The 14,717-nt window shown below is 41.0% G+C and overlaps 1 protein-coding gene across 1 annotated transcript in view; it reads right to left on the reverse strand.

The window, feature by feature from the left end:
- Nucleotides 1-14,717, reverse strand: part of ARHGAP6 (Rho GTPase activating protein 6) — a 465,268-nt gene that overhangs the window by 23,527 nt on the left and 427,024 nt on the right. The window contains exons 8-9 of the mRNA XM_003793049.2: nt 14,070-14,218; nt 6,155-6,334 (exon numbers count right to left, since the gene is read on the reverse strand). Of these exons, the coding sequence (XP_003793097.1) occupies nt 6,155-6,334; nt 14,070-14,218 (329 nt within the window). The remainder of the gene's footprint in view (nt 1-6,154; nt 6,335-14,069; nt 14,219-14,717) is intronic.

Genomic DNA, 14,717 nt, shown 5'->3' on the forward strand with positions numbered 1-14,717 from the left:
CCCGCCACAGCGCCTGGCTATTTTTTGGTTGCAGCCATCATTGTTGTTTGGCGGGCCCAGGCTTCAAACCCACCACCTTAGGTGTATGTGGCTGGTGCCTTAGCCGCTTGAGCCATAGGCGCCGAGCCATTTCCTAAGTTCTTAAGCTAGTTTTCTTATCAATACAAAAACCCCAAATGTTGAAAAGTATGGCTCAATAATTAAACAGTATTTTCTTTTTCTGCTTTTGGGATTTTGTATGTAGCAAAGTGGGAACTAAGAAGCAAGATAGTGAAAGACATATTACTTTTTTAAAAATCAAGCAATTCTGTGTGTTAAAAAGAAGAAACAAAACCCGGCCCAAAGCGATTCTTCACTTAACAATTCATTGTTTCACATCAAAATCTGTACCGGGTTTTAGTCAGCTACTTAGTAATTCTAGATATTTTCTAAGGGTACCATTTATGGTTGTGTTTATCTAGAGACTCAACTCCTTAGATTTTAATGAGTTCCTTCAAATCATAATGCTATTCCAAAAATCAAAAGAACTTTGGACTCCCCTGCTTCAGAGAAAAAATGTAAACACTACACATATGAAGGAATAAAACTGTCACAATTAAAATCTGTGCTATCAAATTTAAAATGAAACCTTGAATGATTACCTAGGGTGTAATTGCCATGAGGTAGTTTATTCCATAAACCACTGAGAGGGGAAAAATGGTATGAGTTCTCTCCATTTACTAAGCCACCATAACAAACCATTAAGGCCTCTGTAAAGAGCAACTCCCAGGACCCTGCCCTACTGTGCTTACTGCTGGGTGTTCCCCACCAATCTGCCACTTTGCACTTGACTGAGAAGGATGCTTTGGCATTTAAAACTCAGCAAAAGTAAATATCAGTGGAAATCATGATGACATTTGATAGTTAACAAACACACTAAAAGAAATCACTTTGGCTGTTTATGGGAGCAAAAGCTCAAGTAAGGGCAGGCCCAGCCAAGAACCTCTCGTGTGGCTCTGTTGTGACAGGTGGTGTAATAATTTCAAGGGATCTGGATGCACTGGAGGGTCAAGATGCATTAAATTTGATAGATATTTCTCAAGTGCCTGAGACATGCCAGGCAGCATGTTTTGGCAACTGGAGCACATTAGTGAACAAGTACAGTAGAAGGACCCATGACCCACAGAGCTATGTTGGGGGATGATTCAAGTAAGGAAGATGAAGAAAAATGAGCAGTCTTTGCTCCATGGTGACGGGTTAGAGGTAGTGGAAAAGGCTCCGATGTAATAAACTTTTGCTCTCTTCCACCTGTATGTGACACCTAGCATACATGTGTCCTGTCTTTACAGACAGGGACACGGGTGAGCAGTTTCCAGTCTGGGTACCTAATGACCAACCCAACCCGCAGCACATAAACAGGAGTACTTTTGCTATACGGCAAAGGAAATGGAAACCACGTCTGACTACCTAGACCTATAGGGAGGGGCTTTCTTGTCTGATGACCTGGCTGATTGCATGACTCCTGATTTGGCACTCACAGATGCTTGAAGAAAATGCAATTTGCATTGAGGAGTAAAGAGAACACAAAGCAAATCTTGGCTTCTGAGCCTGGAATCCTCCTTGCTGCCTCTGACCCTTGCTCCCAGTAGTGCTCATTTAAAATTTCCCACGTGTGCTGAGCTGGTCCCCAGCTCAGGCTGACGACCCTGTGGGGTGGGAATGCGCTGGCTTTCCCACGTCTCCACTGCACTCCAGACTTGTCATCAGCCTGCAAGGGTGGTGCCTTGTCATCTTTGCCCCTCTCTGAAAAAGCCCTATTAAGAATCATGTAACAGCAGCTTAGAATGAGTGGACAGTTCTCTCCCCTCTGCTCTGAAACTCTTATTAGCTCTAAGAGCAAGATGAATTTTCTCTGAGATTCCCAATATTAGTTACAGAAGTAACAACTTTCAGTATAATTAGCGTGTCAATGATTTAGTCAGTGAGTACTTTCTGCTTAGAATATACCAATGACATTTCTAAACGTTCATGAATTTTATCTTTTATTTCCAATGCCACCAGAGAGTATCATTTTTTTGTTAGCCAGTTTTTAAATAGCTGTTGATATGAGAAATAGAGGGTCATGATTTAAAGGTAAGGGAATCTAGGAAGTATGGGCACTGTACCAAAACCAAATAAACAAACAAACAAAAAAATCCATTCTTTTTTAGCAGTAGAGTGGCTACAATCACTGAGTACCCTTCTTATGACACAGACTTTTCAGCTGTTGTGAATGTCAGTGAACAGAACAAACAAAAATCTCTGCTTTCATAAGGTTTGCATTCTATTAGGTTTCAACAAGTATGATAAACAAGTAAATTATATAATAAGTTCAAAGGTGATAAATGTTATGGGACAAAAAAGAAGAGCAAAGGACGGACCTGGGAGTATGGGTGTGTGGGAGCAGGTGACAGTGTTATTATATACAGTGGTCAGAGTGGGCTTGATTTCCAAGGTGACACCTGAATGTGCTTTGAAAGGGCAGGCACCTCATCACTTTAATGTAATAACAGCAGCACTATTTATTTTTAGTGCCTAGCATATGCCAATCCTATCCTTAAAATGTCATTTCTAATTCTCAAAACACTACTGTGAAGTAGGTCGCTTTGTCTTATTTTTCATCTTATTTTTTTACAAGAGGAAAACGAAGGCTTAGGGAATTTAAGTGTGGCCTGAAGAACACATAGCAAATAAGTGACAGAGCAGGGATTTGAATTTTGGTCGCTCATTCCAAATCTCATGGTCTTTACACCATTTTGGTGTTTCCCAAGATATGGTTTTTCAAGGTGTGGTTAGGAAACTGCCAGAACACCCTGGAATTGTTCATTAGGAAGTACAGATTCCTGGGTCCAATCCCAAGGGTGCTCGATCTGATTGTCCGGAGCGCCGCCAAGGAATCTGTATGCCTAACAAGTTTCCTTGCATCTCTGGTACATGCTCAGACTTGAGGCCCAGTTATGATATGCTGCCTCAGTCTTTCCACAGAGCGGTCATGATATCTGTTATCATGATCTATTTCCAGCTCTAGGATTTCCAAAACAGTGCCTAAAAAGAAAACAACCAATGCAAACGACTGTTCTAGCCAGACTCCTGAATCATGTGTCAGTCTCTGAGTCTAGTTGCCTCTTCTGTATTATGGGACAAAGCCAGGCTCTTTTCTGCCATTTCCCATTAACTCAGATACTGGCCACTTGGGAGAGGCATTCTCAGCATCAGGAAATGAAGGACATTAGAACACTCAGAACAAATTCTGGGTTCCTGCCAGGCCTCTGTGGGTTTCTACATCCTATCCATCAGTTCTTCCTTGGAATCACTGCCTCCAGGTCTGTTCTGTCTTCAAGGACAAGCTCATGGCCACCTTCCCTAACAAGTCTTCCTTTCTAATGCCAATAGAAGTGACACCTCCCTTTCCGAGCTTGTAAACCCTTCCAAGGACTATGAAACTGCACAATTGCTAACTACTTTTAACCATCAGGTCCTGTCTAGCTTCATTCTTCCTTGTTTGGAATTATAATAATTCTGAAAGCTTCTTTAAAAAGCAAAACAAAACAAAGTGAAATAGCTATATACATGATTGCATTTTTGTCCACCCACATAGACCAGCTTTGTCGACCAACCACCAGCTTTGGTGTAACTATAATAGATTCTGAAATGCCAAATATGCCAAGAAAAATCTAAAATGTGATGAGATTTTCTTCCGTGCTTTATAAAACTAAAGGAAGTGAAGTGCCATGGTGTAGAACCAAGCAGATTTTTAGAACCATAAGAGATCTTGGATACCATTCACTCAAACCTAGTCTTTCGATAAGTAAAGAAACAGAAATCTAAGAAGATGAGTTCATGAGGCCAATGTAGCAGAGACAGGACTAAGGTAAAGTGTTCTGGTTCCAGAGCCAGTTTCTTTTTATATAGACTCAGCATTGAGGGTCTTTGTCCCCATTCTCCTCCTACTCTATTATTCTTTTTCTTAATATATAACTTACATAATTTATCTAAAGAGATTAAGAATGATATGCTGAGTGGTGCCTATGGCTCAGTGGGTAGGGCACTGGCCCCGTAAACTGAGGGTGGTGTGTTCAAACCCAGCCCCAGCCAAACTGCAACACAAAAATAGCCAGGCATTGTGGCGGGCACCTATAGTCCCAGCTACTCAGGAAGAGCTGGAAGTTGCTGTGAGCTGTGACACCACAGCACTCTACTGAGGGCGACACAGTGAAACTCTGTCTCAAAAAGAAAAAAAAAAGCCAGAAAGAGTTTTGTTAGTGTCTAGGTTGAAAAGAAACACTTGATTCTTTGAAGTTTCACATAAAGAGAACTTGGTTTTGAATACAGAATTTAGATAATTGAATTAGGATTGAAGAGAAGTATTATTTTGTTAAAAATCCAGAGAAAGTGAAGTAACGCCAAGGATACTTAGTAAGATGATATATGACTTAAAACTTGATGAAAATGTTGAAAAGTTCAAACATTTGATTCATCCAAGTATATAATTAATTATGAGTGTTTGGCTGAAGGGTGAAATTTATAGAGTCAATGGTGAATTCAACATTTATTTAGAGCTTATCATGTGTTACACAGGAACAGTGCTTCAGAGACACAAAGAGAAACAGGACATTCTTCTACCTCAGTAGAAGTTTTCACTGGGGTCCATTTTCTCTTCGTCTTCAACATCCAACCACAATATGTTTTCCAGCCTCCCCTGAAGTTAAGCATGGCTGGTGGATAAGCTCTGGCCAATAGGATTTGAGTGGATATGATGGATGCCCTTTCTGGGGTTACCTGTAAAATCCTAGGAAATAGCAGAGTCTCAAGATACAAGGAGCTGGGGTTCTTAAATCACCAAAAGCACCAAACATCTGGAAGGCCTCTCTACCAAAGATCTGATTAAACTTTATTTCAAAGAGATATTTATATCCGCTGTGTTCAAATACTAAGATTTGAGGCAACTTGTGTTATCCAAATAACATAATTATTAATTAACACTTGCATACAGCTTGCAGAATACTTCCATAGATCAAATGGTTCTGGTAAGCATTCTGGGAATTAGGATATATTTTTTATTTTTCCCCTTTCACAGAAGCTAAAATCTATGCCTAATGAGTATTAAATTACTTGGTCATCATCACATAGGTGTAAGATAGAGAGGGCAAATATCCTCAACTGGCTTGAAAATATACCCCCCCAAAAAATAGGTATAAGAGAGGCATGGAGATAAATTGAATGCAAGACATTTAATAAGTGTAGCCAAACTGTTAAAAGGATTCACAACAGAAAACTGGCCTTCTTAGTTGAAGAAGCCACAAAAAACTCTAGAGGAATAGGTAGGCTTTATGGTGTTTACAAATTGACAAAAGAAATGGGAGAAGCAATGGAGAGAAAGTCCCTGTAAATTCTGACATGCAATCTGAGCAGTGAACAGAAATAGAAGGGAGCTGGCATTGGTTCTACTGTTCAAGGGAAGTTTGAGCAAGCGATGCAGTTTTATGAAGGAAAACAGGAACTGGTAATTCAATACAAATCAAAAAATATTTATTGAGTGCTTGCCAGATGGAGAGCCTTCCAAAAGTGCTCAGAGGATAGAGAGGAGATAACAAGGGAACAGCCCTTGTTTTAAGTACATTTATAATCTACCGGGGGAAATGGTCATAAATGACCATACACAATGTTGAGTCAGATAAACATCAGTAAGAACAGTAATGGAGTCCGTGAGGCAAGGAATTGGCATGGGAAGGACATGGGAAGGTCTGGTGAAGCTTAATGCAGAAACTGAAATGTCAAGATTGACCTTGGAGGAAATGCCATCACTGAGGATGCCTATGAAAATACAGAATTCTCAAATGAAGGGTTTTATCAATATTTTGAGCAAGGACACTGCTTTATAAATGATTAAATGACCCCAAACTGTGATTATTGTTTAGAGAACAACAAAATGAAATTGATAATCCAAGTATGTTTGTTAAAACATGGAATCACAAACTTAAGTGATATCGTAGTTAGGAAACTTTCGATTCTCATTGAAACTGCCTGGCTTCCAATGAATTCAGTCAGTGACCAACACTGCAAACCATAAGGTAGTGAACTGGAGGTACCCAACAGGTGGCTTACTGAGATGTCCTGTCATAGAAGGGCCACCTACCATGAACAAGGCTTCATAATTTTCAATCATCTTCTGCACCACAGCTATGATGGCTGTGCTCTCCTCAGCCCGGGCCGAACTCTGGACAGAGAATTCTTTGTCTGATGACTTCTGCTTGTGCAGAAGGTTGGGTCCGAATATGGTGGCCAGGTTCAGAGATGTCATTTTATTCCCAGTGACCTATAGGAGAAGAGAACACAAGGACTGTTATGTTTGTTCTTCAAAATGCAGGGTGGCTCAATAATCAATAGAAACCTTTTCTTTTCTATTTTTGTCCTTGCAACTCCTTCAGAATCCATGAGGAACATCATCATTTCCCTTTGGTTTATGGACTGAAGTTCAGAACTCAGTGATCATCTCAATAGCATCTTGAGGAAAAAAAAACGACAACTTCAAGTAGTTTATTATAAGACAACTGCTATATAAAATTTCTATCCTGTTTGTACTTAAGAAATACTGATGTCTATCCATCCCTTCATCCATCAAGCCATAGTCTCTCCGTTGATCCATCCACTCAGCCCCTAACACACACTAGGTATTCTTCATGGATTGTTAATATTTTAAAATATTTCCAACAATAATCACAACACAGGCCTTATTTTAAAGGGCTCATAGTCTAGGGCAGAAATAAACTACTGTTTATAGGCAGCGAGTACAATATATAGTGAGTACGATATATAAAGCCTTCGACCCCAGAGGCCTCAGGAATCCTACCACAGAGGTAATAGTATTTACACAAAATTTGGAAGGAAGAATAGAATTTACTTGGTTAAAAAGCAGAGGATCTTGGGCAGAGGGCAATTTCACAGTGCAGAAAACACCATATGCAGAGACAGAAACATGTAAAATACGTAAGGAAGCTCAGTGTGAGAGGGGGTTGTGCAGGAAATACAGGCAAGGGCTAGGTGAGAGTGTTCTTGTGTGTCAGATCAAGGAGTTCAGATTGTGGTCTAAGGACGAGAGGATTCTGAACAGAGCAGAATGGAGATGGGACTTACATTTTAGGAAGAGCAATCTACAGACTGAGGGGTGCTGATGCAAGCAAAGGAGACCACCTGGGGCACATGGCAATGATCTAGGGTACAGCCGCTAGCATTTGAACTAGGATCAAAGAAGTAGGAATGAACAGCAGCTCCCAAAGTTACCTAGGGGACACAAATGCAGGGGATAATGCTGAGGGTGAAGAGTCCATGTTGAAACAAACAAACATTTTGTGAATGGAGGTAGAGCAAATGAGGAATAGGGAGGGCTGAGAAGGGGTTCTTGAGACTCCAACTCCCTCAAGGAGCAGTGGATGAAGGAGACCGAGGATGGGTTAGAAGGTGGGAAAATAAGAAAAGCTTGTGTTTGAGAAGAAATGATAGGGGAGTGCCAAGTGAGTGATAAACTGCGGCAGAGGTTCACCCAGATATGAGCTTTCCCTCCAGATTGGACTCTCTGATGGCTCTGATGTCCTAGCCAAGCGCCTTCAGAGGTAAGGCAGGAATGAGCTGCTGTTGCAAAAGTAGAAAGAGGGAATGCGGACATATCCTTCAAAATGTCTCCCCGAGAAGGAGGGAGAAGAAAAATGAGGGGAGCTAAAGGGTAGTACGGGGTGAAGAAAAGGAACTCATTTTTTAAGCTTGAATCATAAAAAACTACTCATGTCCAATATGCTAATAATTAGAAGGTACGGGTAATCATAAAGAAAACAAGTCCTGGGTGGCGCCTGTGGCTCAGAGGAGTAGGGTGCCAGCCCTATGTGCCGAAGGTGGCGGGTTCAAACCTAGCCCCGGCCAAAAACTGCAGAAAAAAAAAAAAGAAAAGAAAACAAGTCCACAATTCCACCACTTCCAAGAAGCAGCCATGCACACACACACACATACAAATATACCTATGTTACTTTCTTTTATAAAACTGGAATCAGACTCCACATATTTTTTGTAACTTGTCTCCTAAAAATGTTACATTAATCTTTACACTTCAAAAGTCTATCTTCAACCCTTATTGTCCTCCCAGCAGCCTGTAGCACAAATAGACCATGCTTTGTTTTAACCATAGCCAACTGTTGGGCACTTATGTTGTCTTCAATTTTCTGTTACTATAAGCAGTGGTACAAAAAAATCTTTGAAAAGACATTTTGTGAGTTTGGCCAAGCACTATCATAGGAGTTGATTCCTGCAGGTCAAATTATTGTAATAAGGAATATGAACATTGTTAAAGGTTTGGGAATTCTTTTCACTTGTTTCTTTTTCAGATGGGAGGGAATATCTGGATAAGTTCCCTAGGCTAGAGTTTCTCTACCCTGTTGCTAATGACATTTCGGGCCAGAACATCCCTCCAGCTATAGCTGTGGCAACCAAAATTGTCTCCAGACATGGTCACATGTCCCCTTTGGGGAAGAACTGCCCCTGGTTGAACACTGGCCTGTGTGAATTTTTATTTATCTTGTCAATGTTATTAATAGTTGAGAATCTAGGATTGCTGGGTTAAGTGTAGGAGCTATGGCCTCTTGGTGGGGACCGTTTGTCTGGAAAGGTCTACACAGCCTTGGGGAGGTACCTGGGTGCCCAGCATAGAATTCAAAAGCCCTGGTGAACAACTGAGACAAAGTTCCTTGAGTCCCTCCCTTGTCCTGTGGAGCCCTGAGCTGGTGGCTGCCCTGCCCTGCAATCTAAGTGTGATATAGCAGTTGTGTTATTTCTAGAAGGCGAGGCTATTTTCAGGTGAATTATTTGCCACCAAGGGAAATGCTTTCATGTGGCATACACAGGAAATTTGAACAAAAGTGCCCTTTATGTAGGACCATTCAATTATTTTTCTTCACTTTATTTCATTGATTAAAAAAAAAACTTGACAAGATTTGGCTTTATTTTTCATTTCTTTTCCTGGAAATCCATGGGTAAGGACAATATCAAAAATGTGTCATTTCCAGATTTGTCCCTTTAGAACTCAGAGACATTTGGAGTGCTTCCTCTTCCCCCTTTAAAGTAATATTAGTATCTTCTCTTTCTCTTTTTTAACATTAACAAATAGAAGATTTTGTTTTCTTTTAAAAGAATGTTTGGTGCAAGGACAATCCAGAGCTCTGTTTCCGCTCTCTCCTTCTCCTGTTGCTATTCTGGGAGTGCAATACAATCCATCTGTGAAATCGCCCATAGATTCCAGCTGCAGACCAGGCTGCTCATGTTTGTTAGCACTTTTGGGTTTAGTTTTGTGTTATTGTTTTTTTTTTAAATTAGAAAGGAGACCTGCTTCCAGATACCTTCCCCCTTTGGTCCTCGTGTTTCAGCATACGTGGTATATTTATATATACTATTCTGCTGTATCTAGGCGATATAATGTGCACTCAAGCCCTGGCCATTACTTCATTATTTAATTAACCTGCCAATTCAAGTGCAACTTTAATCTTCACCAAATAACCATCCTAGATCATTTCTAAGCCTCATGTGAATAGCTCACATTCATTACAGGTCTACTATGTACAGACAGTGAGCTAGGGGCTTTCCAGCAGGCATTTAAACTTTTTCTCACTATAAGCTTACACAGTAGCTGCTGCTGTTGCCTTATACTACAGACAGAGGAAGTGATGCCCAGAGCCCAGAGCCAGGGGATGGTGCAGCAAGAAGTGAAGCTGATGGCCTTGCTCTTGGCAGCTCTATTCTCTTCATCATGTTGGTGTACTTGCTCCTGTTCCCTCTAGCTTGACAGACCTTGGCATGGCATGGAGAGATGGGAAAATGAGCTTGGTAGCAGGGCTGGGAGGGGCCGAGGTGAGGTAGAGGTCCTGCTAAAGTTCCAAAGTCAACATATCATTTCCTGGAGGCATGTACCTCCTCAAAGATCAGCAATCATGGCCTTACAATGGTGGTTCCTAAGTCCTTTTTCACCGTATAGGCCCTGTAAGGACTCAAGGCCAGCTATGGACTTTCTCAGCAAGCAAGGGCATGGTCACACCACATATTCCATGCAATGCCGGGGGTTCTTGGACTCTCTGAAAAACCACTGCTCAGGAGGTTTCAATTTTGTTCCTGCCATATTCTTTCTAGAAGAACAAAATGTTTCTTACATTTGTGAATTTCTCTTTTCCCTAAGGAGCAAAGCAAATAGCAAACCAAATAAAATGGAAGAAAACAAAACAAACACAAGATAGCAAAATACCACAATCCATTAAATTACTGCTATTTTTCCCCCTAAACGCCTTGATTGACTAGTCAACAATTTTTCTCATCTCCCCTTCTTTTAGACATCTTTAAGATCCCATCAATTAATGATGTTTTGAATTTTAGCAGCTACAGAGGAAACATTATGTTCACTTTATAGATAAGGATGCTAACAAGGAAGCTGACACCGTCCCCCACTCCAGCTGTTTTCCTTCCTTTTCCTCTCTTTCATCAAGACAAGGTCATGCAGCAAGGTACTGGCAGGGGCTGTGTGAGCCTTTAAGCTTCTTCTATGTTTCAATCCATTAAAAAACAAATAGATAGCACAAACTCACAAATAGTTAAGAGAAACTGAAAAACACTTGTTTCTTTCCCATATATTAGAATTAGAGTTTTAGCCTTGCCCCAGTCTGCCCATTCTCTATTCTCTACCTGCTCATGCCAAACCAAGTAGAAACCTAACAGAGAACTTTTCCTCTTTTCCTCTACCCTCAACTTCTACCAGGAGGGGTCTCGCTAACTCACATGTCCATGCTCTGCTTATGTGGTCCATTTACCCAATCCCCACACATCTTTTGATGTATAGCTTAAATTCAACCTCCTTCACGAAGCCCTTCTTAACTTTTCTGACCCACGTTCATGGCTTCTGCTCTCAACGTCTGCAGTGACTCTGTACTTTAGTCCCTAATTCTACATTTGCCTTGTGTCCTCATTTTATCCACCTCTTTGATGCCACATCTTCCTGATAACAGTCATTAGAAAATCTCTGAACAACAATCCTTGGTTTGGAGGAACTCAGGAGTTGAGGACTCCTATATAATTCAAATACCGAAGCCATTTGTATGTGGAAGGATTTGCTGCTGTCCATGTTGCCTTTGATACAAAAGCTTCCTAACTTGCTCTTCCTCTGTCTCTCACCAGTCTACAGCATGAGTTATATTATCTGCTAGTCAAATCTTTCTAAAGACTCACGGTTTAAAACAATTAGCTACCTGCCTGCCTCTCCCAGAGGCATTCAGCACTCTAACAACATGGCCCCATTTCCCATCATCCTCCACAGAGCTTCACTGCCAAGAAGTCTTTACTCTAATCCAAGATGGCAGAACCAGTTACTTGCTGTCCTGTCACTGCCAACAATTTTACAGAATCAATGCTCTCCTTATAGTCTCCCTGCTGCTTTAATATTTGGCTATTAGTCCTTCATTTTTCATACAAGGTTTAGGTTGAATGTCTAGAAATCCTTGTGATCCCTTGCTTCCTTGTACAACTTCACTGGTACCAAGATGTTTTCATATCCCTTATAGTAAACTAGGTCTCTCAACCACTATGCAGTACCAGTTGAAGAATTTTTATTCCCTAAGTTCGGATGAAAAAACCCAGGTTTCAGAGAGTTATTAGATTTGTCTAAGAACATGTGGTCAGTGAGTTATAAAGCTACCAACTGCTTTTAACCAGGGGAAATTTTGACTTTGCAATATTTGGGGATATTTTTGGTTGTCACAACTTGGGAAAGAGGGGGTCTGCCGCTATTGGCATCCGGCAGGTGGAGGTCAAAGATGCTGTTAAACATCCTGTAATGCGCAGGGCAACCCCTACAATAAAGAATTTACCCAGCTCTAAGTACTAATTGTACATAGGTTAAGAAACTCTGAACTAGACCCCAAGTGGGGTTTTTTTCTTCCTAATTCCTATTCTATATGTGTTCATTTTCTCAATAATTTATACTGACTTGGCTTTGATGCACAGCGGGACTTTACTAGTTAGAGAACCAACCCAACCACTAGCCAATAGAATGACTTTGTGTGAATTAGAAAAAGAATGCTCATCCTTCAGATCTGTTACTATCATCATCACATACTGTCCTAATAACACTGCACATCCATAGTGATTATGGAGTACATGGCACCTCCTTCAGAGTTGTGAAGTGGGCAGAGTCACCACTTGTACAATCCTATGTGGAAGCTCCCTGGTGGGTGCTGGGAATGTTACTTACATTTGTAGCCTCTGACAGAAAGCCAGCTCATGGTAGGAGAAACATAAATGGTAGCTACTATTTCTAGTATGCTAAACTTCATTTACACCTATCCAAGAATATTTTCTTCTTTCTAGTATAGGCAATGAAGTCTTGCTTAGCATTTGTACTGAAAGAGTGTCTGAAAATGATACTAAAAGAAAAATAGTGGGTTTGATTGGACTGGACTTTGCACTTTCCTCAATGGCACCTTAATCACCTAACACCCAACTTTCCCTTTCCCATGTAGTACTTAAGAAATGTCAGAGAAGCGCCTGAACACTGGGCTCTGCTTTGACCCAGCAATTAGGCAGATGAGTCTACAGCTTCTGTTAAGTGTGCAGTCGATAAAGGCTGACATTCAGAAGGGTGATATAACCACTTACCAATTATGAGAATTACAGTATAACCATCAACAAGCTGTGTATGCTGAAATAAGGTTTCAATGCCACATTATGGAACCTGAAGCTAGCAGGAGTTTCACTAATTATAACTACTACAGAGATAAATGGACACCTAAGGAAAGCTCCATTCTCACATCCATGGGGAAGAGGAGGAGGAGAAATGCAGAATTGCCTTTCTGGATTAGGGTGAATAAAAACTACATATGACCATGTCCTATGGGAAAGAAATTTGACAAATACAGAACTGAATCCACAAGGAAGCTGAGCCCTGGTTAACAAGGATTTACATCAATGTTCCTGTGGTTAAATTTGGAATGCCTCTTCCCCTTCCTGCTGCTTTACAGTGCATGTTAATATATGAAAGGGTCTGAGACCTCCTGGGGAATCCCAGGTCAGGGAGAAGTACATGGCTCATGGTATCAAAGAGCAAAAGAGGTCTCCTGTTAAGGTGAAGATTAAACAGGTTTGCTAGTAGGCCACTTAACATTGAAGCCAGCATCTCCTTTGTCCAAGGATAAAACTACAAAACAGCTTAAAGTATATGAGTGTGACTAAAGAAAACCAGAGCCTGTGCCCTCAGATTTGTGGGCATCTCCAAAACTTTTGAGGGACTATGTAGAACCTGCTTTCAGCAGTTGACATCATGTGGCATAGAGGCACAATGGCAACAGTCAGCAGATCAGATCTAGTTCCCTCTATACCTGGTTTAGAAGCAGGACTGCCCTTCCATTGCACTGAGAAAAATCCTTATTTTGGGAGGAGGGCTTAAAGAAGGAAATTATCCCTCCAAAGTGACATAATAGATTCTTGCTAACAATGCAAATGGAACCTCTCTAGATAAACTGGAAGATGGTTATGGTAATCAGTTAGATGTAAGCATTCCACATTGTATATCAAATCAGCACATTGCACCCCATAAATGCATGAATGTACACAGTTATGATTTAATAAAGAATTTTAAAAAACGAATAAAGAAGTGACATCATATTTGGGCTCCAAGTTAAAGAAACAAATAAAATCAGTTGCAAGAATATTAATCTCCTCCTACCTCCATTAGTCTACTTTTATGTGGTTACGAGCACTCCTGGAGCTCGTTGTTTGTCTTCTGACAAACGAAAATCTGGGGTCTTTAGTCATCGTTATGGAAAATGACAGCCTCATTCAGAAGCATCCTTGAACCATACAAGCAGGCTAACAGCCCACGCACTCCTAGGAACTATCCCACCAGAGAAGGCCCTGGATCAGGGAAGGGGTGTGTCATTTCTCCCAGGTGAAATGTTTAGCCATATTGGTGGTGTGCCATTTTAAAGTGGGAGAAAGAATGTGTCACACTGTCTATGGCAGCAAAGGGGTCCTACCTCTTGTCCATCTTTGCTGACGTTGTCATCGGCATGCCTGGCCACGATAGAGAGGAACTGTAGGAGGCGGTGGAGGGTGTCGCAGTTGCAGGGAGGTAGAAGGTAGATGAGGAGCTGCAAGGTGCCCAGCTGTTCCTCCGGCTCCAACACTAAGCAAAGCAAAAAGATGTGCTCTGAGTAAGTAAAATGGGAGCTGAAAGGCCTCCTCTCAACTACTCTCAGAAAGGAGTTATCAAGGCACGTCCCACTTCTTGCTTTTACCCATCTCCACACTGCTTTAACAATTTAGAAACAAGGTTCTATGAAAGATATAAGGAAAAATCACACCCAAGGAAGTGTAACATCTAGGAAAGGTATTATAATCCAGGTGGAAAAGGCAACTCAATTTTCCTTACTTTCTTCTCCCTCCTTTACCTGGCTTTACTTAGCATCTACATTATGAACTCCAGTCTTTCATTGTTGGTAAATATTTACTTACAATGACTGAGAATTGACGACTATTCTGAAATTGAGTTTATAACATATTCAAGGCTCTTTTCTGTTGGCTATAATGAAGACACAGTATCATGGCAATGACTTTTTTCTCTGTTGTAATCTCCCCCCCTTTTTTTTAACTCCTGGGCTCAAGCTATCCTCCTGCCTAGACCT

This window comes from Otolemur garnettii, unplaced genomic scaffold (genome assembly GCF_000181295.1).
Source record: "Otolemur garnettii isolate 467f Iridium unplaced genomic scaffold, OtoGar3 scaffold00065, whole genome shotgun sequence".
NCBI lineage: Eukaryota > Metazoa > Chordata > Mammalia > Primates > Galagidae > Otolemur > Otolemur garnettii.